The sequence below is a fragment of the Anas platyrhynchos genome, chromosome 2, assembly GCF_047663525.1.
Source record: "Anas platyrhynchos isolate ZD024472 breed Pekin duck chromosome 2, IASCAAS_PekinDuck_T2T, whole genome shotgun sequence".
In the NCBI taxonomy this organism is placed as follows: domain Eukaryota; kingdom Metazoa; phylum Chordata; class Aves; order Anseriformes; family Anatidae; genus Anas; species Anas platyrhynchos.
In genome coordinates, this window is record NC_092588.1 from 137,853,223 (window position 1) to 137,878,839 (window position 25,617).

Here is a 25,617-nt window from a genome sequence, read left to right on the forward strand (position 1 = left end):
GCTAGAGTTTTTGAACAGTAAAACCGTCACTGGAGTGTGTGTGGCTAAACACTTAAAACATTTTTTAATTTATTATTTCTTACTAATCAACTAAAATTTGTTTGTAAGTTATAGTTTTGTCTTGCATATGTAAAAAAGTGACCTTTGGAGCTTCACTGAACATGTATAATGCATTTCTATTCTCTCTGAAGAACATGTTATGCCTCTCACTGATCTCATTTTTGCCCTGTCAGTGCTTCCTCTTGAGGTTGAAATAGGCTGAGTAACTCAAATATTCACTCGTAACCACGGAAGCAAGTCTCTTACTGGTATTGTTTTGCAGTAGATACGCTGTATTTATCAAGTTGCAAGATTACCTATTTTCCCCCTCCATCTTTGAAGTCAGAATTATTTTACAGTCACATAACAGAGCAAATTCTGGAGCCATTATTACAGAATTACTTATCACTTTGCTCTTAAACTTCAACACTTGTTAATTCACTGCTTGCATTTCTCACAGATAAAAGCACATCCACAGTCAATTACCTTGATGAAGCTGATGCATAACAACTTACGGTGAGCTGTATTTTGCATTATTTAAGTGCTAGTAGCATTGTGCTGAAGTTCATTATAACATAGAAACCATGCAACTGTAGTCAGCAACTAACCAGCAAACGCAAGCAAGTGGGGACAGGAAGGAAAGAGATACACACGCATGTTTTCTCAGCAAAACGAATATTCAGCGCATTTTTCCCCAGTTTCTCCCTTTCCTGATTCTGTATCATTACACCCTGCTGCATCAGAAGCATCCCCAACTCCTAGATGCAAATTTGAACAAGGGGAACGTGTCCCCCCAGTGCAGACTTCAGTACTGCTGCAAGACAGGTACCTCGTCCCAAGCAGCACACGGGAGGGCTACTGCATGTCTGTGAGGCCAGATTCAGCACAGAAATGGCAGCTGTTCAAGAGCAGTGTGAAAAAAATGAGACAGATCAGTGTAGCCATTGATCTTAAGATGTGGGCTTTCCCCTGTATCCAACAGGGAGACTGCAGCTTTTTTTTTGGAACCAAACGTGCACATGTGCATTACAATGATGTCCTTTATATCCAAACCTCAGCTGCTTGTCATGCCTAGTAGGTTAGATCCAGCATCACCAAATTTAGCAGTGGTGCTGCATTAATCTGGACTTCAAAGTTTGCCCCAGTGTGATTTCATTCCCCCGTTAACATGCCCTAACAAGAAACATCACCAGCCATTTCAACAGTCACACTTATCCGTATTAAAACTCCAGTTTTCTTCTACTTCAAAGCCATTATTACATGCCATCCAAGCACGCTGCAACATTTTTTTTTTAGTTGTTTTAATGATTTAGCCACTGCAGTGAAAAAGCCATACTTGGACATAGTACCATTAAAGCACACTTAGGAAATCTTGAGTTTGTTTCACTTTCTTCAAGGTTCTTACAGAAAGCACGACCTGTTGCTGCTTCCCCTGCCCTTTTTTGAAAACCATCTCCTAAAAGTAAAGAAAATCAAGTGTGATCCACTGGAGAGAAATACGGGATAGATGATGCAAAACTGCTAGTATCCAGAAATTGACAGAATACAACCCTAGAAAAGAAACAAAAACAAATGCAACATGCAAACAACATTTTCTCTTTTAGCTATATGCTACTTATTGCTTAATAAGCTTCAAACTTCCAAAGGCTGTGTAGCAAAAATAGGAACTTTGGGAGTTTTCGTCTTGCTTTCCTTCTACGATATCTGAAGTCAACTTAGGTAAAATTTCAGAAACCAGCAGTCTGAAGTCCAACTGGGTTCAAATCTACTTCAGCCTGCAATCGCATCTCTTTACCTTTTTTTTTTTTTGCATAATAATCACATCTTGGGCAGTCCCACATGCTTTTCATAATGATTCACAGGAACGGCCTAACTACCTCATAAGCCATCAGCTAAGACCTGCATCTCTGATCCAGCCCAATTTCAACTTACTGTCATTCTCAACAGGTTATTTCTCTCATCCAGCTCCTTTCACTCAAGATAAAACCTTAAAAGCAACAGAGATGTAACACAGCTGAAACAATCTTCATTCATAAATACCATTATCATAATTTGCCTGGGAGAAAGTTTTTTTTCATTGCTGTTTGTACTCCTAGCAACTGTTCCACTGACCTCCCCCCTGCCCTGCTGGATGCTTTTGGCTGTGGGGAACAGCAACAAAAGTCGATCAAGATTGCTGCCGGTAATCAACACCACCAATATTTTCAGTTACTCTGACTATGCTATTTGCAGATTTGTCTTCGTATCCTTTATTCACTACAAACCACACAAAAGAAAGCTTGTCTCCTTAGTTCCCACAATTTGGCATTCAGCAAGGCACACGTTTCTTACAGATAATCCTCAACTCTTCTACGTTCATTTTGCCAAAACAAACGTATGACTTTGTTACGTACAATTGTCTTTTATCTAACACACCACATTATGGTCCAAAGCACTACAAAAACCATTGATTTTTCTATTCTCATCATCCCACCACTTTGTGCATACTTTACTGTCTATTTCTAATATCTATCCATCTATCTTACCTCCATGCCACTGCAGACACTGGTTAACTGTCATTTGACGAAGGATGTGGTGTATGCCTTCAGTGCATTCACCCTGTGCTTGAACCAATTCTAGCTGAATGAAGGGGAGAAGAGGAGAAGCTAAAGAGCACGTGGCCTTAACCACATTAGAAAAACAATTTGTTCCATCGCTGACCCAGTCTAACAACAAAGATGCTGTGCTATTCATTTTTTGTGCTATTCTCTGCGGAGCTGGCCTCTTCCCTCACCAAAGTATTGTATTCCTCTCTCTTTTGGGGGATATAAAAACTGCCTGACGTGACTACTACAATAACCTGTTATTACCGAAGTACAAGGTTTACAACATGTCTTAATGTTTCATCCTTTCTCTAAAGATGAATGTTGAATGGTAACACACATTTTGCATATGGCTTTGGGTTTGCAGAGTACATTTCTACAGTCAATCTAAACTGCTGAAGCTTTCTCTGAGAAAAAAACACAACATTATCTTACATATAAGAAGAAATGAGGAATTACTATAGCAATACCACAAAAACAATCTACTTAATGGGTTGTGGGTAAGGAGCCAGGATGCCCTGGAAGGGTTTGAGGAAAGTACCCAAATTACCTGGCAAGCTGCTGTTACAATGGGCAAGGACCTGCCAGAAAACAAGGTAAGGTCCCAACCTGTCTGCCTTTCTCCACCTCTGTCAAAAATAGAGCCCCGCGAACCTTCTGAATTTCAACAAATCCAGATGAGTTTTCTGTGTGAACATGACTGAAGAGCTTTTATTTTTAAGGCTGTCACCCTCTGAGATAAAAGAACAGCCCTGCTCGAACCACATCCTTCCTTACAGTATGGGCAATACCTTTTCTGATTTCCCTCTCTGTACGCAGGTAGCAGTAAACCCTAAAACTCCACTGTTCAGAAAACCACGTTACAGGGCATTTGAAGTTCTTACTACTCTAGGTCTCTTCCAACTTCATTAAGCACTGTGCCTTTTAGCCAGAGAATACAATCTTCTCATTAACTTCACAATTTAATTTACGTGTCCACACCCCATTCTTGGGCAGTCAGCGATACCTTCTTTTCCCTTCCAGTTAAACAGCGCTGAAAGGGCTGTAATTTACACCTACTGAGACTGACAGTCCCTCAAAAAACTGTATTGCCAACCCAAAGCCTAACCTGGCAATCTGCAAGCTTCATCGTGCATCTTATTTCTTCCTTCTGGTATAAAATGAAATTCACTAAAACAGTAGAAACTGGCAACAACGTCCATAATACTGGACAGATGCAAGACTTTGGGAAGTCCTAGTTCAAGAAATTTCAAGAAATGTTGGGTTCCTTTTCACTTGGACTTGAAATGAGGGAAATTTCCTGTGCAGCAGGAACCCATGGCTCAGACAGCACTAACCTTTTGCCAGGGCAGAGCCTCTCTGATCCTTCCCCATCTCAATTACGCAAGCGCTCTGGCTGTTCCCCAGTCCATTACTCCACAAAGGCATTCGCGTTCGTCAGAATTAATCCATTATTTTTAAGACAACTCTGTGTTACGGAAGGGCATGAAATAAAGAAATTAAATCTCACAGAATAGAAAGGGGTTTGACAGTCTTTCAGCTGCTGTTCAGAACAGCAAGATGTGGTCACTTGGTCTGTAAAGACGGGATCACTGCCCCGAAACAAAGCTGCCACTCCAAGGGGAGAAAAAAAGGTCTACAAACAAAATCAAGAAAAGAAATTTCTCTTGACTCAAGCGTTAGGTGGCTGTTCTCAAGCAGAACGTCCCTGTTGTTTTTCCCAAAAGCTACCGTTCTCTCAAACTTATTGCTTGTGCTAATAAAAAACCACTTCCTACTGGCTGAACTAGTAACATTTTCTGTTTAAGCTGAAGTTTGAGGTCAGCACTTTACAGTACTTTTCGATTTGAAAACCTCAATACATTTTCGCATGATGTACTAATTCCTAGCAGCAGGTTTGACTTCTAACTTTTTACTTTTACAGAAGCCTTAGAAGCAGTCCCCCGATCATAAATCAAAAGCCACCCACCAGGGTTTACTTTGCTAAGTCTGACGAGCATTGGTAAAGCAGGAGCTTCAGCAACAGTTCCACCAAACAACTTGGAGAGGCAGCGCTTCAGGCAGACAAGCAGTAACAAGCAGGTAGAGCTGGTACAAAAGGTGTAACCGCTTCCTTCACCTGTTTGCACAATCAAGAGTTGCCTATACCCTAGCCGCAAATGCTATGAAAAACGCATTTTTATTTCTGATTTACTGTTTGCACTAATATGGAACTCACAGAAATGCAGATGTTTTATAATCATTAGTTATGAAAACAAAAAAAAAACACAAACATAGGTAACAGTCACTACTCTTCTCTAATCACCCAAATGAAATACAAATTAATAACTTAAAGGAACACTCTTCAAATTGCTACTTCTATTTAAGGCTTAAAGAATGGCAAATCCTTTTTTCTTTCCTTTCCCTCAAAAATGTATGCAATTATCTGATTAAAAAATATATATTTTTCCCTGGTAACCTCAACTTGATCGTGGTCTAATGATATTACAGCTCCAATGACTTAAAAGCAGTGCAGTAGGATGTAGCTCCTCAACCAAGGATGCAATAAAAGCCAACCTGGTGATGTATAAGTGTACTAGACCAGACAAAAGAGTTCTAGGTATGTAAAAAAAAAAAAGAAAAAAAAAGGAAACCTGGAAAGAAAAGGGTACAATGAAAAGGAAAGTTGTCAATCTACTCATCCAGCTCTCAACACGGAAGCTGAAAAGGGATCTGAATAAAACAGACCCATTTCCATCATATAGTATACATATATGCAGAAGTTGTAGTATTAATACCCTCATGCTATGCTTTTGAAGTTAAGCAGTTGTTTTGAAAAGACTGTTCCATGTCTTTTTCCCCAAAGGCCAGTGAGAAAACAGCTTAGGTCATTCTGAAACGCTGCTGCACTTAAACCTGCCAGACATTCCCTGTTACGTATCCGCTGATCTGCAGAGCAGCTTTGTGAACAGAGTCTGTCTTGGATCAAAGCAAGAAATTGTTCCTATCACAGTTATGGTTCCTAAGCGTTCAGCCCTCCTCCTACCTGCTTCTCAAGTCTCCATAGCTATACCAGTGAATATTGAAGTGCAGACCGAGCTTTTGCTTCATATTCCTCTGCGCCCACTTTGAGGATTCTGCTAAGTGGGACTCACAGGGTTCAAACTGTCTGCTGCAAACACACAAAGATTTTCCTTGGGAAAAGCCAACAACAAACACCACCAGAAAGAAAAACCAAACACAGCAACAGCTTTGTGATTATGCCTTTGTGAGGCCTGGAACCAAGACAACGTGTTTCAAGTTGCCAAAGCAGCAAGCTGCAAGAATTATTTCTAAGTTTTGAACTGTCACTAACTTCAGACAAGGTATCTGCATTACCCAGGTCAGTTCTGCTAACTCACCATGGATCAGTTGATCTTAGTTTTGACCAAACACACACAATGGTTAACCGAGTTTTGTGCATGACTAAGTTTCCCAGAACACTGCTATCTTTACTAAGAAACCGACTGGTTTGAGTCTAACATTCCTCTACAGCCTCCCTACTACTTATTTTCCTTCCTAAATGTAAGTTACAGCTCTCAACTTCTAAAGAGTATGAGAAAGATCAGACCACATTCAGAAAGTATCCGAAATAAACGCCAGTGTTGTCCCTATGCTCTCAAACACAAAAACCCAAAGCCAACCAACCAAAAAAACAAAAACACCCACAAGCAGCAACAAGAAAAAACACATACAACGAAATCTCAAACCAGTTATTTTAGGCAAATATCATTTATATGTTTTTGGTAACTTCTGCACAACTGATGAAAAACAAGAGTCCCTCTCAACTGCGAAGGCTGTGGAAATAAATATATATATATATAGCCATAAAAATCAAGCTTTATCTTGGTAAGTCAATGTCCACAAGACTCCTTGGCAGCAGGAAAACAGTGCAGTACCTTTTCAACAGGGAAACTGAAAGTTTTTAAAGGTATTGTTTTGCTGACAACGCAGTAGACTGAGACCGACTTTTTTCTCAGCACAGAACTCCAAACATCACCCTAACCTGGCTGTCCTGTGCTTTTACTACATGAAACTGCCTATATTAAACAGGATATAGGGAAGGGAGAAGAAACACTACATAGTACATTCACAGGGCTTTGCCTAAGGACAGATGGAAAGAGAGGAAACATCAGCTTCTTCAAGGAGCCACCAAAGGCCATGAGATGCCTTTCCATCAGACCTTCACAGGAGCACAGGTTTGGGGCATTACAGCACACAGCTCAATACATTCTGAAACTGCTGGAACTCCATATATCAACACGCTGTCTTAAAAATATCAATTTGGATAAACTAACATTACCAGTTAAAGAGAGAATTATTTGTTGGTACCAGACATTGATGGTCTGGATACCCCTTGTACCAGCAAGCCTCTGGATCACACCTTTTGACTGCAGCTCTGAAATGGCCCCAGAAAATCTGCACTGAGAAGAAATTATGCCTAGGTTGTGTGATTTAAATACAGAGAAACCGCACCGCAAAGCCCCCAGGAGCCACGGCTATTGCTGCTTTATCTCCGGCCACCTCCTGGGGACGGGCTGCACCTGCTCCAGCTGCCAGAGAGCCCATTGGGACATAAATAAATAATAAATAAATAAATAAGCAAACAAACAGCAGGGGGGGCGCTGTCCAAAGCTCCCCCTAAGATTTGGGGAGCCTACTTGGGGCTCCCATGTTCTTGGGGAGGGGAAAAAAGGCAACTTAAGCCTTCTTGTTTCCAAAAGCTATGTGAAATAAAGGAGCAAGACGCCCTTGGGAACAGGCACAAGGAAGGTTTGGGGGAAAAAAAATAAATAAAAGATGGGAGAAACGGGCTTCCTTCCCTCCTCCTTTCAGCTCCCTGGGAGATCTGAGGCAAAAAGCCTCAAAAGCGCTGCCAAAAATATATTATTATTATTAATTATTATTATTATTATAGTAAACACCCCAAACCCCAAACTTCTTTCCCAAGCGAAACTGCTGCATCATTTAGCACCGGGCACACACACGGGCGGCCACCCCCCGGGCAGGGCTGTGAGGACAGACGAACACACACACACGGACAGACAGACGGACTGAGGGAGGGAGGGACAGAGGGAGGGAGCTACCTTGCGCCCAGCGGCAGAAGATGGTGTCGGCCAGCCCGCGGGGCCCGGCTTTCTTGCCCCACACCAGCTGGACAAGCTCCTGGGCCGCCTCGGACATGACGGGGACGGGGCAGGGGGAAAGGGGAAAAGGGAGAAGGGGGCGGAGGCGGCGGCGGCCCCGGGGCCGGGCGGGCGAGGCGGCGGCTGCCGGCGGCGGCGGCCCCTGCGCAGGGGAGGGGCCGGGCCGGGCCGCGCCGGGAGGGCGGGGCGGGCGCCGGGGGCCGCGCAGGCGCCGCGGCTGCTTTTCCGCCGGCCCAGCAGCCCCCGGTGCTGGGAGGGGGAGGCCGTTTGGGTGTGAGGGGCGGTGTTTTAGTCACAGAGTCGTTAAGGTTGCCCGCCAAGATCAGCTGGTTCAATCATTCCCCTACCGCCAGTGTCAAACACGAAACCACGTCCCTAAGCACCACGTCCAACCTCTCCTTGAACGCCCCCAGGGATGGGGACTCCACCACCTCCCTGGGCATCCCATCCCAACGCCTAAGACTTTAAGGCTTAATGGCACAGAATCATGGAAACACAGAGCTCGGCAGTCAGGGTGAAGGGTCCTAAGCCTGGGTGTGCCAAGGGAGCTGTGGAGGTCATTAATACTAATGTATTCACAGAGCTCTTTCTTCATGCATAAGTTGGGTGTAAGCACCAACCTGACACATAGGCACAATGTTGGGCTAGCACGACTATCTTAAATAGTTTTACTGCTTAGAAACTGCTCTCTCATCTAGCAGTACCTAAATTCATAAAATCAACTGAAATGATGAGTGAAAGACAGCCATGTGATTTTCTTAACCCAGTCAAGAGCAGTGTCACATTTACATCCCAAGAACTTTAGGAGACTCAACTGTGGGAAAACAAACAAACAAAAAAAACAAACAAACAAACTCAAATTGGGTTTATCCAGCTTAGTAACAATTACTTTCCTGGTAGAGATTTTAGAAACCAAGAATTGGTATTTTAACAAGGGATCACTGCCATTGTTTTCCTGAAATGTAATTGCCATTTGAATGGGAATTCTTCATGGAGGGATTTGTGGTCAGCGTCATGCACAAGCTCGAGAGACGTCAATAAACAAAATTATTCAGAAAGGCGGTAACCATCACTACCAACAAAACTGGATTAGGATGTTCCATTAGGAAAAACAAAACAAAACAACAACAAAAACATTTTAATTTAAAAGTTTTCTAGGTGAAGCTGTAATGCATGTGCCACTTGGAACTCTTCATCTGGAGATGAAATTGGGCTGGAATATTGTGCCCATCTATTTTATCTTTATCATACTCTTTACAGACACTGAGCGTATATCAAGGCTGTTACATGTGCAATCATACTGAATTAACTGTGAAAACAGGCAGTATCAGGGTGTTTGTAAACTTTCTCCTCTGTAATACCACAAATGGATCAGAAGATGGTGTGGTTGTACTTCCGATGTGTAAGCATTTCCAAGTACTTGCACAATTAAGCATTCACTTGAGTTACTGACATCATTTTCCTTCAATACTGATGAATAGAATTGATTTTGGATTTTACATAAATAATGCTTATCATGTCCACATTTTGAGTTTTAGCATGAAGAAAGAGTAACTCCAAACAAGTGAATTAAATGAAATTGGAATTGAAAGCATCATAACAAAATCTGATTCTGTATGTATTATAATAAGGGTGTTCTTTAGATTTATAAGTTTTGAGTCAACTATGTGCAATAAAATATAAATTTTCTTGCAGATGTAATACTTTGAGCTTAATGCTAGGTATAACAGGCTTGATATTGTAATCATCCCATGAGCAGGATGTCAATAGAAACATTTAAAAATGGAGCAATGATAAAAGCATGAGTCCAACATTGGTGGTCAGGCCTTAGGAGGAAGAAAGAACTGCAAGATTTGTTTCTCTCTTCACGTTGATGGGCTTGTTCTGAGGAAGAAAACTTAAGTTTGTCATGGATGCTGAGTGAAATCCAAAAAAAAAAAAAAAAAAAAAATGTGTTCAGTGTTCAGTGAAGCCAGTGGAAAGAGTTGGGATAAGAGGGCACCCTAAAACAATGATGCCAAGCCTACAACTGGACAATGGCCACCACTATATGGAATTCAGTGGCACTACCCAGCCAAAAGGCCTGAAAATCTCCTTCCCCCACTTCCTTCTCTGGTGTGTTGGATAATCATTTGCATGTTACCAAAGTGCTGCTAAAAATGTGGTTTGAATGTGGACAAGAGAAAACTTGTCTTCAGAGTTTTTCACTATACTGATGAAAGCAAAGACAGTAATGAGAAACCAGATGTAGAGCAGTTTGACCCATTATGATGATGTAGTTGGCATGCAGCACATGGAATTCGATGTAGACAACTACATATTAATGAATCTGGGAGCAAGGGAGCAGTCTTGGGCTTATGCACCAACTGGAACAATCTGCCCCATGCTGGCTAGAAAAGCATTAGGAAATTATTATTTGGATATATCGCTGAAATTGTTAGCCTCAGTGATACAAGTGGTAAAAGTCAAACAGTGCAGTCAATTGTAGCAAACAACACTGGTACAAGCAAATGGGGCCATGGATGTCAACATTTTTGACTTTCGATCTCTCACTGATCATCTTTAAAATTCTGGGCATCCATCAATTAGTGTTATATTGCATATTTGTTATATATGCATATATTACATATACTAATGAATTGGACTGGAAGATAGGTATGTGTATTTGTGTAGGTAGCTGTCCTGAAACCAGAGAGGAGGAAACAAAGGGGATTTGGAGAAAAGCATCGGCCCAGAAATCTGACATTTTGGAATTAGAATACACCAAGACTTTTTTTTTTTTTCAGTTTGTTGAGGGGGAATCTAAGATTTCAGTCAGGTATAACATCAGGTTGACCTATATTATATGAAGGCAAACTATATACTGTATTTCAGAAACATAATATGCATGGATTTGGGGGATGTGAGTGAAGAGTGCGCAAAGTAGCACACTAATACATGGAAATTATATTTTCTAAATTTCTAAAACAGTCATTTAAACCATGTTGCAGTATAGTCTGGGATGTATGAGCTGTACTATAAAGTTAGGAGTGTGTGGAAGATAACAGCAGACTCCTCTGCAAGTTACCTCCTTTTATTTATTTTATTTTATTTATTTATTTATTTATTTAATGGTTTATATTAAATACACAGAAGTAGGTATTTTTAATTTATTTTTTAAACGTTGTGCTGCCACCATGTGGTTAGTTTGGTGACTTAACGTGCACTTTAAAAAACTGCAAGCTTTCCATTTTTCCTTTTAAATAATGTGCACTATTCACTTATTTTTAATTTGTCAGAAGCTGCTAATGCCCTTTGCAGGCTGTTTGTGTGTGTGTGTGGTGGCGTTTTTGTTGTTGTTGTTTTAGGAAAACAAAGCAACTAGCATTTCCTCCCTTCGAACCTCTAATATAAACTCATTTGGTTTAGCTTGGCTATATTAATTTCAGTATATGACATCTTAAAACAGTTCTCCATGGAAGGAGCAGGTAAAGAACATAAGCATGCATTCTCCATGTGCACAGTCCCTTTTGGATTACTTCAGTGCATTTTTAAGGATTAAGGCTATAGTTGTGCTTTAACTCCGGCAGGCAGCTCAGCACTGCGCAGCCATTCTCTCACTCTCCCCAGGTGGGATGGGGGAGAGAATGGTGAAGATAAAAGTGTGAGAACTCACAGGCTGAGATACTGACAGTTTATGAGGTAAAGCAGAAACCGTGCCTACAGGCAAAGCAAATCAAGGAATTCACTCTCTGTTTCCCACCAGCAGGCAGGTGTCAGCTGCTCCCAGGAAAGCGGGGCCTGTCATGTGCAACAGTTCCTTGGGAAGACAAATGCCATCACTCCGAATGTCCACCCCTTCCTCCTCTTCTCCCCAGCTGTTATTGCTGAGCCTCATGTCCCGTGGGGTGGGTGGGACACCGCTTTGGGCAGCCTGGGCCAGCTGTCCTGGCTGTGTCCTCTCCCAGCTCCCAGTGCACCCCCAGCCCCTCGCTGGCCGGGCAGCGTGTGGAGCAGGAGAGACCTTGGCTCTGGGCGAGCACTGCCAGCAACAACTGCACATCAGTGTGTTACCAGCATGGTTCTCATCCTAAATCCAAACCACAGCACCATACAAAGTTCTACAAAGAAAACGAACTCTATCCCAGCCAAAACCATAACACCTATCCATGAAGGTTCTTGAATTAATTAAGGATTTATTGGTTTACCAGTAGGAACTGTTGACAGACTGCTGGAAGACTTACTATTTTACTTATCGTATGTTTTTGCCAGGCAAATCTAATTGAAGATCATCTGTACTGAGTTGATTTTTTTTTTTTTTTTGTCTTGACTTCAAAAAACATTGTTTGGCTTGGGTGGTAGGAAAAACAAGTATATTAATAACAAAGTAAATGCCAAGCTGCTTGGTGCATTCAGCTCCAAAGGGAATCACACTGGTATTGTATGACTAAGGTGCGCTGACATCAGCGAGGAGCTATAACTGAGGATTACAGTGAAAGCTTGCTACAGGTCCCTTTTTTGTTTGCTCTCCTTACTTTTAATTGCCTATAAAGCAAATGTCTTCTGCCCCCACTCCCTTCCACCAAAAAAACATAAACAAAAACAAAAACACCCACATATGATCGGGTCTGTATAGAAAAAAAAAAAAAGTTATTAAGAAGTTTAAGCATTGCAGTAGGTTAGAAAAGGCCCCTGAACTAAAACACAGAATTATTTGGTTGTTTATCTGTTGCCTGGATACCTAACTTCTGACTGGTGCATGTCAGCTAAAAAAATTGTGTATTTGGACTTAGTCCACGGCACAACATGAAGTGTTATTTCACTGTGTGTTCTGGGGATGATTTCTGAGAAGAAATTATGATAATCAGAGAGTCATAGAATAATTTAGGTTGGACAAGACCCCCAAGATCATCAGGTCCAACCATCACATAATGCTACGAAGTCCACCACTGAACCATGTCCATAAATGCCACATCCGCATGTCTCTTAAATACCTCCAGGAATGGTGACTCCACCACTTTCCTGGGGAAGCCTGCTCCAATCACAGGATCATAGAATCATTTAGGTTGGAAAAGACCTTCAAGATCATCTGGTCCAACCATCACCCTACTACCAATGTCAACCAATGTCACCCACTAAACCATGTCCCTAAGCACCACGTCCAACCTCTCCTTAAACACCCCCAGGGATGATGATGCCACCACCTCCCTGGGCATCCCATCCCAATGCCTGACTGCTCTCTCTGAGAAGAAATGTCTCCTCATTTCCAACCTGAACCTCCCCTGGCACAACTTGAAGCCATTCCTTCTAGTCCTAAAATGCCTAACTGCCCTTTGTGAAGAAATTCTTCCTGATATCTAATCTAAACTTCCCTGACTCAAAATTCTGTTTGTGTGCACATTTTTGTCTGGGGAATAACTAATGTTCCCAGTTTACAAAATGAAGATTATTCAATCCATTGCATCAGAGATAAGCTCGAGACTGTTGGTAAGCAATGAGAATGGGTGACCTCAATTCTTCCATTTTTTTCTCAGTTGAGAGGCAAAGATAACCTCAGCAACTGCAATCATAAAGTGGCGTGGGGAGAGAGACAAATGGCCAGGCAGTGAGACACTAAAGGGACAGAACAGCATCATGTTCTTCTTCTGCATCCCAAATTGGAGTAGTTCTGCAGAGTTTGTTACTTGCCAAATCTTTTCAGGTGCCAAGCCACATGAAGACATGCTGAGTCTTGTGTGGTTCATTTTTCCCCTCCATAGTTCTCCTTGTTTTGAGAAGTTAAAACTTCTTACCTGTACCTTGGCACCAGTTCCTCTGACAAGGTGGACTCCAAGGCTGATGTCTCCTGTTTTCTCTTTTCAAATGATGAATTAGTGCTAGATGTGGAAAAAGTTTTAGAGGACATACTCTTACTGAAATGATAGAATAGAGACAATGGGCAATTTCTCTGTAGATATTCACCCTCAGCATCTGTAAGTCAGACAAAACAAGCTGCTTCTTGTCCTGGATGTTTGTGATTGGCATCCCTTTGGGATGGGAGGAAATTCCTGGAGAATCACAACTTTCAGTGATAGCCCATAGAGCAAATGAGAAACGTTTTTTCTTGTTTATATACCATATATTGGTATCTTTATGGTACAGACAATAGTTTAGTTCTAGGAAAGCAGTTTAAGGCTGGTGGAACTATAACACCATAATTTGAAGAAACGCTGACAAGAGTAAATGTCCCTATACATTTCACAGGACAAGCTACATCAAAACATAATGATTCTACTCGTAATTACAGTTGCATTTCATTCAGGGTTTGTAAGTGTTAGCAGGGAAAAAAAAGTCTGACAGAAGATAAACTACTTTAGAAACAGTCATTTATTCGCTTTTTGTGAGTTACCATGGCATTTTCATATTTAAAGAGAAGAGTCTTTCTTTCCTCCCAAAGCATCTGAGATTTTCTGTGCCTTTCAAACAGTTATTTTACAGAGAGAGGTTAAGATCTGTATGGCTCACAGCAAATTGTTTTGGATTACGGACTGCAATTTTTGGGGAAAAAATGGCATTGTAATTATCAAGAAAAAGTTTGTAATTATTAAAACTATTAGAGATATAATTAAATTGGGAATGTCAAATGCCAACACAGTGATGCTAACACCATATGTCTGGCTTTATTAGTTACCAGTGGCTCAGACGGGCTTGGTGTGACATGAATAGGATAAAAACTCGCTGTGCAGTCAGTACTCTGGTTAATTGCAGAGATTACCTAGCAATGACAAAGCTCAGAAGAAAAGATAGTAAGAGCTAGTAATGCAGTTAAATTTTTAAAAGTCATGTGAACTATATTTCAAAATGAAAAATTACTTTGAGATGATAGACTGAGTTATTAGATTTAATAACTGAAACGTATTGAAATGTTAAAATAATTAAATACATGTGATCTAGACAAAAGGGCTGTTTTCCCACAGAAAATTTCAGTGAAGTATTTAGCCTAGATTTTCTTTCTAGGTTGGATTGGCTGGGGGAAAATGGTTTTAAGGGGGAAGTTTAGTTTTCAAGCTGGTGATAGGCTGTGTGTGGGAAGAATGCACAGTGAAGACGGTCAGTCAGGTGGCTGGTAAGTGGAAAAAAAGTCACAGAATGGTCTGTATTAATAGACAGCAACCTATTTCTTTAAATGTGGCAATCAAAACATTTACCAACTTAACAGTCTTGCCCTCTCAATTATTTTTCTTAATTTCTCAGATTGTTGGTTTCAAATTTCTCTTTTCTTAAAGCCTCTCTGTATGTTCTCATCTCGTTTTTACCAACAGTACTTATTTTTAATGATCCTTGCCTTTTAATTTTCCTTGTTTCCATTTTTTTGTCTCCTCAAGTACTAATATAAATGCTATTGCTTTTTTTATTATTGAATGAGCTCTTTTTTTCTATATGGAATTTTGTCCTTCAGGTCTCTTATGAAAATCCATAATTTCATCTTTTTTATTTCACAGAGATAACTGGAAAGCTCATGAGCTTTTCATATTGATAACTTTTCATATTGATACCTTTTCTGCAACTGTCTGTGCATTCCTTGGGTATGTGCTGGGTTTGTTTCCTCTATGCATGCTCCGAAACACATCACATATCACATACCTCATTTTAAGAATATGTAAGGAAGAAATCAAAAATAAGAGGTTTGCAGGGAGTTAATATATTGGGAACATTGATTTGTGAACAATCAAAACTCAGTGGAGACACTGGCCAGTACTGTGAAAAGCACCAATCAGATGTGAAACAGTAGGGAAATGGAGCTCATAAGTAAGTTACTGTAATTTAAAGATTGATTTAAGATGGGTCTTTCATCAGAAGATGCGATGCTTCCTTATTTGTTAGCTGAAATCCTACTTCCTCTTTACAGAATGTTATCACGCCAAACTAAATCATAGGATTGTATGCGTCATTATATCTTATGTATAGCTTATGATATAGACTGCACTCATGAGTCACGCACTCAAATTCGACATTTTAAAGAATGCAACCAGTGGTAGCTTCAGGTCATTCAAATTAAGTATACTTTAGTATCTCTGAATCAAAAATATTTTCCCACTAGGGGGTGTTGTAGTTCTTGGAATAGCTGGGATACTTTAAATAAATTCAGTGTGATAAACCCCGGCACAACCCTGTGGTTAGGAAATTAGGGGTCAGGGAGCTATGCTGATTTATAGCAGCTGAACATCTGCTTTGGAACACACAAAGTGAAGGATTTCAAATTTATGGTTTCCCACAACAACCATGACTTCTCCCTGTTTTACATACTGTTGGCATTTTTACGGACAACTTTTATTCCTGAACATATAAAACACTGTTGCTTTTTTGTTGCTGTTGTTATTTTATTTTGATCTTACACTTCTCCCTATGCAAAATTATTTTGACACTTTTGTTTGCTTCCCATTTTCTTACTTACTTTATAACAAAAGAATTAAAACTGGTAAAATCTAATACCCTGTCTTTTGTCATTCTAAATACCAATTGATAAGCATCAAAACTTCAAAAGATGATTATGGTCTGGAACTGTCTACATGAATCAGGAACATATCCTCAAAGCCACATTCTCTATTATTTAAGAACTGAATAGTGAACAGGAGCAGATCCTCAATATTACATTCCGCTGTTAAACAGTCTATTCCAGAGATAAAATACTTTGAACATTTCATGGTCTTTATAGCATGGACCATAACTGCAAGTCCTAGAAAAGGTTTTCTTTGAAATTTTGCCATTAGAAGGAAAGAATGGAAAGAAGTAAGTTTCCATGTTTTATAGGAAATATTTTTTTATTATTATTATTTCTTTTCCTTTTTATTTCCCGTCTGTCCCTTTAAAATACCGTTAAGAATTGCATGCTCTTAGAAAAAGTTCTTTGTGAGGTCTTTTCTTTGATTTGCTATGGAACCTGTCTACATTTCGTTGTCTACCTATCCATCAGGCGTTAATGACCTGTTCAGTTTTCTAGTTTGATTGTCTCTTATGCCATTCTTACTGCCTCTTGTGCACTTGCCCTGAAAATCATATATGCTTACTCTCCTGCTAATCTTATGCTTTCATCCAGCACTCCCTTGTTTCTTGACAATAATTATCCACCACCATTCCAGAACGTGTCTGCACTGTAATCCTCCCATCATATGTTAGCTGTTACAGCTTAGTATGGCTATTATGCAGTCCTCCACTCTTGTGTTTGCATCTACTGTCCATCTTTTATGTCCATAGCATAGCTTGTTTTTAACACAATGCAATATTGTCTCATACTAAGAAGATTTAGATCCCTGTAGCCTCATTCCTTCATTTGTATCCAGTATGTTTTGTATTGCTAAATCCATCTTTCAGATGAGAAGAAACTAATGACTTGCAGTCATTGAGGCAGAAACCGTGCTCACATTTTTTTCTCCAATTTGGACATGTAGTCAGAGCAATCACAATTACAGTGACGGTGTGAAGGGACAGTAATTGCCTATGCAAATTAGGTGCACAATTGCAAATATTTTTATGTGCCAGTTAAGATTTATGGTTAAAATTATATAGCCCTTTCTATACAATTAGACATGATGACAGTCTTCTAGCAAAATTCAGAAGTACTAAATGAGTAGCCACTTGCTTATTTCTCAATTGCAGATACAACTGAATATATTTTGTGTTATCTTCTGCTCCAAACTGCTGCTTGCTGGTTACCTTATAGTGATGATTTTATTTGTGTATACTATAATACATTTGTAATAGTGTATGTAGTATATATACATATATCTCTCTTTGAATGATGTTTTGTGAAGTTTAAATTGCATGTATGAAGTGGAATAACATTCTTAAATAAAGAATATTAAATAAAGCACTTTCAACAATATATTTAATCACAATAAAAATATATTCTTCCAGTTAAACATTTTATGTTATTTGATTCTTAATTATTATTGGTCCAGAACATTTGGGAGGATTAAAACTATCTTAAACTGTAAAATATTCTGCTTATTCTGCTTTACAGCAAAGCAAAAAATTGTCATACGTTTTAAATGTCATTACTGCAAAGCTGTCCAAAAGTATGGAAAATTTAAGCCTTTTTTTTTTTTTTTTTTTTTTTTTTTTTACGTATAAACTCCTGAAATTAAGACTAGGGAAAAACCTGCTTGTTCAGCACGATAGCAGGACTTCTGCTAACACCATTGTTCAGAAATAATCAGCAGGTAAATCTGGACTATTGTGGCAACTCTTCTCCTAAGATGGCTGTCTGTGAAGAGAAGAGGAGAGAATCTGATATTCAAACATCTTGTTGAGTCACTAGACATGGTTGAATTGCTTGTTATTAATTTGTATGAAGCCGGTAATGTCAGAGCTTGTTCTGTAATTTGACGTATGGTACATCCTTGAGTAGTGTTCTACAGAACTTAGCATTATGTGAAGAGTGTACGTATGAGTTCTGAAATCCATTACTCTCTCTTCTCACCTCAAAAAGACTTCTGCTGTAAAAATCATCACCAGCTGTTAACATGCATATACTTCCAGTGGCATCACCTGTGTACAGAGAAATCCTAGGGCAGCTTTTCTCTGCTGCCCTGGAAAGCTTCATTCTGGAGCAGTGCAACCAAAGGCAAAACCCACGAGCTTCTCAGGAGCTGGGAAAGCAACTTAGTACTACAAAGAATCACGTGAGGAAAGAGGCACATTTTTATCTCGGCACCTTTCATGACATTGAAAAGAAAAAAAAATGATGTGCAGCTTAATGTGGCAAAAAATGTCAAGCTTTGTATATTTTAGTCAAGAAATCTGTTTGTTTCAAGCAATTAGTGATGAGGATGCATACCCTAAATCTTGTACTTCTGAGCTTCCAGCATTACCTTGTTTGCATGAGAAGCCGCTACATTGACAGAGTAAATTAAATCAGTCTGCCTTTTTTTTTTTTTTTTTTTTTTTTTTTTTTTTTTTTTTTTTTTTTTTTTTTTTAAATTTCAGAGGGCATCGTGTCTGTAATGAGCAGAGTCTCTGGGGACAGAGAAGTTTCCTCACAAAACTCCAGAATGAAACGCGAGGCCAGCAGGGAAGTGCTTATAGCTTCCCAGATTTTATTTTATTTTATTTTATTTTTTTCTGATTTTCAATGGCTGGCAACAGTTGCCAAGCAACTGGTATCTGTGTACTCTGGTCACCCCTTATCCATGGTACGCTTCCTAAGGCTACCCACAGATCCTCTGTGCGACACAGTCTGCGGAGGGACCGCTGCCTACCTTCTGTGGTGAGGTGACCAGCTGAGTGGGTGTCATGAATTTAGCAAGGCCTCTGACAGTCTACCTAATGTTCTTGCAGCCAAACTGATGAGTGATGGACTGGATAAACAGACTGTAAGGTGGGAGGGAAATTAGCTCAACCACTGAGCTCTGAGGGTGGTGATCACTGGTACGAAGCTCACCTGGCAGCTGGTTCTGAGTAGCACAACTCAGGGACTCATGGTGATGTTAGTCATATTTGTCTTCAGCAACAGCTCGGATGACAGCATCCTTAGCAAGTTTAGAAATAATGTGAATTTGGGAGGCTGGTTAGTATATCAGAGGGCAGGGCTGCTGTTTGGGGGCTCCAGAAATGGGCTGTTAGGAACCTCAAAATCACAAGTCTTCAGTGTGCCCTTATGGCAAAGGTCAGATGCATCCTGGACTGCATTAGGAGGAGGATAGCCAACATATGGAGGGAAGTGATGGTTCCCTCTCTCTGGCACCTGTGAGACTACCACTGGAGTTTTGGGCTCCCCAGAACAGGAGAGACATTGACAAAGTGGAGCGAGTCCAGCAGAGGAGCACTGAGGTGATTAGGAGGCTGGAACACATGATGTACAAAGAGAGGTTGAGAGATGTGTTTGTTTCATCCTAAGAAGAGAAGGTGAATGTGATGGGGGCAAATCTTATTGCTGCCTATGACTATCTGATGGGAGGATGTAGAGGAGTCAGAGCCAGACTCTTCTTGGAGGAATACAGTGGAAGGACAAGAGGCTGTGACCAGAAGCTGGAGCGTGGAAACTCCATCCCAGTACTGGGAAAATACTTTTTTTCCAAGAGAGTGGTAAAATGATGGAACAGCTTACCCAGGTAGGTTGTGGAATCTGCATCCCTGGAGATATTCAAAGCTCAAGTGGTGACATCTGTCAGCAGCCTGATCTAATTGGACCTACACTGAGTAAGGATTGGAGTAAATAATCTGCAATTGTTCCTTCCAACCTACATGATTCTGTATAAGAGATTCACTACATGATAGCTATCAAATGTGTATGAGCTAGCTCCGTTAAGAGAGATCTATTTGCTCTTCTCTTTATTCATATTTTTAAAGTATCACGTACACATCAATTGAGTTTGGTTTTGCAGCTGAGATTATGAAGATGAAACAATTGAAGTGAAAAAAGAAATGAGTTATGAGTTTTCATTTGTATAGTATGCTACTAGTCTTAGATGTGTATGAACAGTATATTTATTTCACCTTCACTGTCTTCTTAATATTTCATTTGATCTTTTCTCTCATAAAAACTTTCTAGGAATTGCATCTGCTTTCTTGTTCCAGATAATCACATCATGAATTTTTTTGCACACATTAGCAATGATCGAAATGAAACCTAGACTTTTTGTTCCCCTTTAACTGGGCAGCTTCTCTGTAAATTCATTATTATCATGGTTTTGTGAATCCTTACTGCTGAAAAAAAGTTTATTAGTGTTTTTTGAAGGCTCACCCTCAATAGAGAGTGGAGCTATTTTACTGAAACTAATCTGTCTTAAGTCAACACAACTATGTAAAGAGATGGTATAAGCTATATATCAAGTGCTTTCATTAGCAGCTTAGCAGCTGCCTACTTAACTTAGTCTCTTGGTGCCTTCCCACCCCATTACTAGCTAGAAAATTAGGAGGCTTTGATACCTCCCCCTCTGACAGTTCAGTATTTGAAAACTTAAAAAAAGAAATTTTTGTATGTAGGTAGGAATCAATTAGGGAATCATCCTTGTTCCCCAAAGCTACTGCTCCAGTAGCAAGAGCAGCCAAAGCACCAAGACAAAACCAGTCTGCAATGTACGCTCAAGTCTAAAGTCTGATTTCAGATAGTTTGACTGTTGCATACTGATAATCAATCTGTTTCTAGTCTTTCTTGGTTTTCATTCTTGAATTTTTTGTTTGTTTTTCTTTCCCCATAGTTATATATTTCTTGTATCAAGTAATTTTATTCAGAAATAAATGGTAGTTATAGAGACATTATAGCCTCGCTATGGGATTAAATACACAGACAGTTCTGGGTGAAGAAGTATAAATCATAACAATGTACTCCATCAACTTCCATTTTTATGCCCATAAGATCAGGCATTAAGTACAGTTTTTACCTTACAAAATGAAGAAAGAGAAACAATAAGAATTTATGGTGCCCAATAAACAAAACAAAAGAAAGGGAATAGAATTTAAGAAATAATGTGCTAACTCAAAACAATCAAGGATGAATATTAAATCTATATGCTATATATCTAAAGTCTTTCAGTGTAATAAATAACATTGAAAAAAACATTGTAAATCATAGGACCTAGCTTAGTTTCCATGCCTTACTATTTTATGTGAGATGAACCAAGCCTTTTATGAAAATGTGAAGCCTTTTTTTTAACAATGCACTTCTTTGAACTAGTTTGGTGGAGGTAGAGACTATGAAGCAATAAAGTGTTGAATTTTCCTATGTTACCAAACATTGTAGCTACCTTCCTGTTTGTCTATAGATCTTGCTATAGCTGGATCTTTTGCTCTCTTTGAGCTTCTTAATAGGTGTGGTTTGCAATATTTGATCTCCTTCATCAACTCTAAGTTTTGGTATGTCAAAATTAATATTTTAGGTTGCCAAACAGAATTTGGATTCAGTGCAAAAATTTTTGTTGTCTTGTTGAAAATTGAGTCAGGTCTGAAAGGTTCATGTCCTGCAGTTTGTCTTTGGAATATTTTTTGAGGAAAAATTTTGAGACTTTTAAAGTATTTTAAATAAACACCTTCCTAGCTCTTTTGCCAGTACTGTTTTCATAACCATGAAAATTTATTCTCCTCTTATATGCAACAGTGCATGGACAAGAAATAAAGTAGAGCCAATTTATGTAATCAGAATCTTAAGCCCAACAAAGCTCGAAGACTGATGGATTTTTAACTGATGATTTGAAGGGCTGGAATTTTTCTGGACTTGCCTACAACTCAACAACAAAACTTTGTGTTATAGAACGTTTTTCCAAGAACCAAAGTGAAACAGCTTTCACAGGGGGAAGTTTTTTAATTAGGCACATGAGTGCTGAATATTCACTTTTTGTAACAGTCAGCCAAATACCAACATTATTTCCCTGAAAGGAAAGGGGACTTTTTTACAGTTTCAGAATAATTGTTATAGAAAGCTTGGGTAGAATAGTGCTGGAGATGTTTTGATGTTAGATGCCAAGTACATAATAAAAGTCTTCAGTGCCTGCCTGAATATATGTTAGTATGAAACTTGGCATGAATGCTAGTGCCAGGCCTTCAAACCTGTGTAAGCTCAAGGAACTACCTGCAGATTTGGCAGAGGTTTCCCATGTATTCTTCTGGCAGCTCACCTGTAAGCCTGAAGGCAGTAGCAATGCTACTTGGTCTTTTGAAATATAAATCCCAGTTCAATATCTCAGTACTGATTCCCAATATTAAATGCTGTCTCCATCTGTGGGGGTTTTGGATACAAAAACAACCACAATCAAACAATGGGACAGGGATTTGTTCTATTTAGCATCTAAAGCTACCTGAGAAGCTTTACTGAAATAATCACTTTCATAATATATTCAGCTCCAGCTGAAGTGTTTAAAAGCATCTCAAAGCCGCACTGTTTCAGTATGCCTAAAAGGAAAAGCTTGGAGATTGGTCACCTAAAACGCATTATCACTCTGAAGTGGTTAATAGCTTCTATATACGGTTTCAAGCAGGAATATCTGATGAGCTTCATAAGCTCATTACCACTAGCTTCTTTAGATATTTGTATCATGTATGTTTCTAATTAAAAACTGATAAGGACTGTAAGGTCTGGTGAAACATACGTTCTTCATTGCACCTCATCTTAGTAACTTCTTTACTAAGTTTAACAAAATCATTTACCTAACTGTGAAAGGGAAAAATATTTTTTTCTAATTAAGAGGTAGCCAAATTGTTTCATATTGAAGGTGATAATAGAAGTAAATGTAGGAAAAGAAATGTACAAAACCTGAAAACCTGATTATCATCCTGTTAGGAGAAAACAGGTTAATTGTGTAAAGACAGCAATTTCTGGGATAGGCTAATTGTAAGCACAGTAGTAATAATTATATCTATGTACTCTGTACTCTGTAAATGTTTTTAACTGTACTATCTGTTCTGGAGGTCATGACTGAATGCTTTTTTATTTTTATTTTATTTATTTTTTTCTCATTTTCTCTCAACCTGCTTAAGTGGGACTTAAGGTTAACAAAGCATACCTCACCCAGGCATGCAAAGAATCAGTGAACCAGGGCCATTTGATATCTTAACAAGTGCCCTAGATGCCCAACACATCCACCACAGTATATAAAGTTGCAGATTTGTTCCATTTTGAATTGCAGTACAGACGGAGTGCTAGCAGCACAAATGCTGGGGGAAGCAGAAGCCTTTTCCAGTGACTGTTGGTGACTATGAAGGGTGTCTAGTATGCAATAAGATGCTGCTGTTGACGACTGAAAGGTAAAGATGATAGGTGTCCTTTTTATCACATTTGTTTAGCTTGAATTGCTAAGGAAATAAAGCATAAGCAATTATTCTTTTGGTCTGTCTGTACATATTTCCTTTCAGCCATCCCTGAATCCTAGAATTACTCTCAAACAATTTGGGCACGGTGGGTTGGAGATCTTAAAGACAATGAATTTTGAGAAGTTTTGTGAAAATATGCGTTTGGTTACCGAAGATATCCTTCATTTATAAAAAGACAAAGAGAATTTATAAATATGTGTAGATATAGGTGGAACTATAGGTGGAACTATAGGTTTCTATGCTGAAGCAGAAACTGGCTGGTCTGTCACCACATGTATGCTACCAGCCAGCCATTGCACCTTTTCTCCAGACAAACAACTAGGATAAAAGCAGGAACTGTGTGGCAGGCTCTTTGAGGTATGAAATATGAAAGCTTCTAGGATAAAAGGACTCCCAAATTCTGTTATTCATGAAAAAAAAAATGTTTGTATTATATAATTCTTGTTGTATCTTGATGTAAAATATTTATGATTACAGTTGGAAATGTTGATAGAAACAGACTAGTAGGCTTGTTCCTAATTTTGTGGTTAAGTTCAAGTACAATATTGTAATGATACAGGTATTTTTGTTTTAAATAACTTTTTAGAAATATGTTGTTCACACTAGGGTCCTGGCCAAGTCAAGTTTTAATAAAATAGAAAGATGAACGGTCTTTTTGTTGTTCACAAGTCACATGATATCTTCCCTAAGACAGTGATATGCTTTTTGAAAAGTGCATTTTTGTTCTGGAAAATATTGATTTTTTTTTTATGATCACTTTGAACAATGAAACTTATTTCAAACATGACAATTCCATCTATATTTGATATGCAGATCATTTGAACATAAACTTCTTAAGTCATGATACATAGATTACTTTTGTCACTTGTAGTATTACAAACTGTTTTTTTTAACGTTCTAGAACTTTCGTAGATGCACAATGCAGATTTTAGGACCAGGTTGCAGAATGTGTTCATACAAAATGAAGTTAAACTATGGAAAAATTAGTACAATCTTTTTGCAATTTTTCTTACCATTAAAAAAAAAAAAAAAAAAAAAAAAGAAGAAGAACAAACCAAGATGTTCCACTATTGCTATTAAAGTGATTAAGTAATTTACAGTGCAGAGATCCATTTCCAGACTTCAGCCCCCAAACAAAACCATTGTTTTTCCAAACTGGGAGAGTATGTATGGCTCCTGGCTTCATTCCATTTTGATGAAATGTGTCATTGATAAAAGAGAGTTCAAGCTTCCCTAAACCAATTAAAATGTTTTTGCCTCGGGTGGTAAATAAAAGCACATGATAGAACTAAAGCAGACTGGGAGAGTAGTAATCAGTACAGTAGTTCAGTATTGAACAATATTGAACACTGTAACAATAACACATAATAAATCATTTTGAAAGGTACATTGGATATATTTTTTCAAGGACAAATAAAGTATACTCACAAGGATCAAAAGGAGACCTTAGTTATTTTTATGCTCTATTTTAGAATTACTGACAGTTCCTTTTTAGAGTAACTTCAGCTTGCTTGACTGCAAAATATTTATGACTGTAGTTTTGAGTATGGATCAGATGTAAATATGTTTTATTGAAAGCTTTTTTTCTTGGAAACATTATGCAACTTTAATGTTTCATTTATTTAAGACAAATGTCTTCATTTTTGTATATCAAATAATTTGGTCTTATAAATGTGAGATGTAGTCAACTCATTAATGCTTTTATCGTACAAGTCAATGATAAAATTTGGTTTGTGTTGCTGTGTCTTGTTTTCTTTTATACAGCTAATGCATTAAAAGAAAAATCATATGTTTTAGGAGAAAATTTTACTTTGTGGCAATATTCCTTGCAATTCTACCATACTCACTCATTTCACCTAGAAATGAGGTTATAACCCAAATAGATTGGTTTTTTTTTCAGCAGAATCCTATGTGAAGGGTCAGTTCAATGCAGTTCATTCACCCAAATCCATGAAAGATGGATTTGGTTAACAAATGGTTAACCAAATAAAAAATGGTTAACAAACAGAATTTCCTTCCTTGAACGTTTTTTTTTTTTTAATTTGAATGCAAGCATGCTGAAAAACTCG

General features: G+C 38.8%; 1 protein-coding gene across 3 annotated transcripts in view; it reads right to left on the reverse strand.

The window, feature by feature from the left end:
- MINDY3 (MINDY lysine 48 deubiquitinase 3) overlaps nucleotides 1-7,961 on the reverse strand; it is a 48,106-nt gene extending 40,145 nt beyond the window's left edge. The window contains exons 1-2 of one of the 3 annotated variants that reach the window (XM_027450710.3): nucleotides 7,727-7,875; nucleotides 1,389-1,495 (exon numbers count right to left, since the gene is read on the reverse strand). Coding sequence is in view for 1 of the 3 variants with exons in the window: in XM_027450707.3 (XP_027306508.1) it covers nucleotides 7,727-7,823 (97 nt within the window). In the remaining 2 variants the exon portion in view is untranslated. Of the gene's footprint in view, nucleotides 1-1,388; nucleotides 1,496-7,726 lie in introns of all 3 variants that reach the window. The other 2 variants (XM_027450708.3, XM_027450707.3) reach the window with 2 other exon arrangements.
- Nucleotides 7,962-25,617: the final 17,656 nt, after the last annotated feature.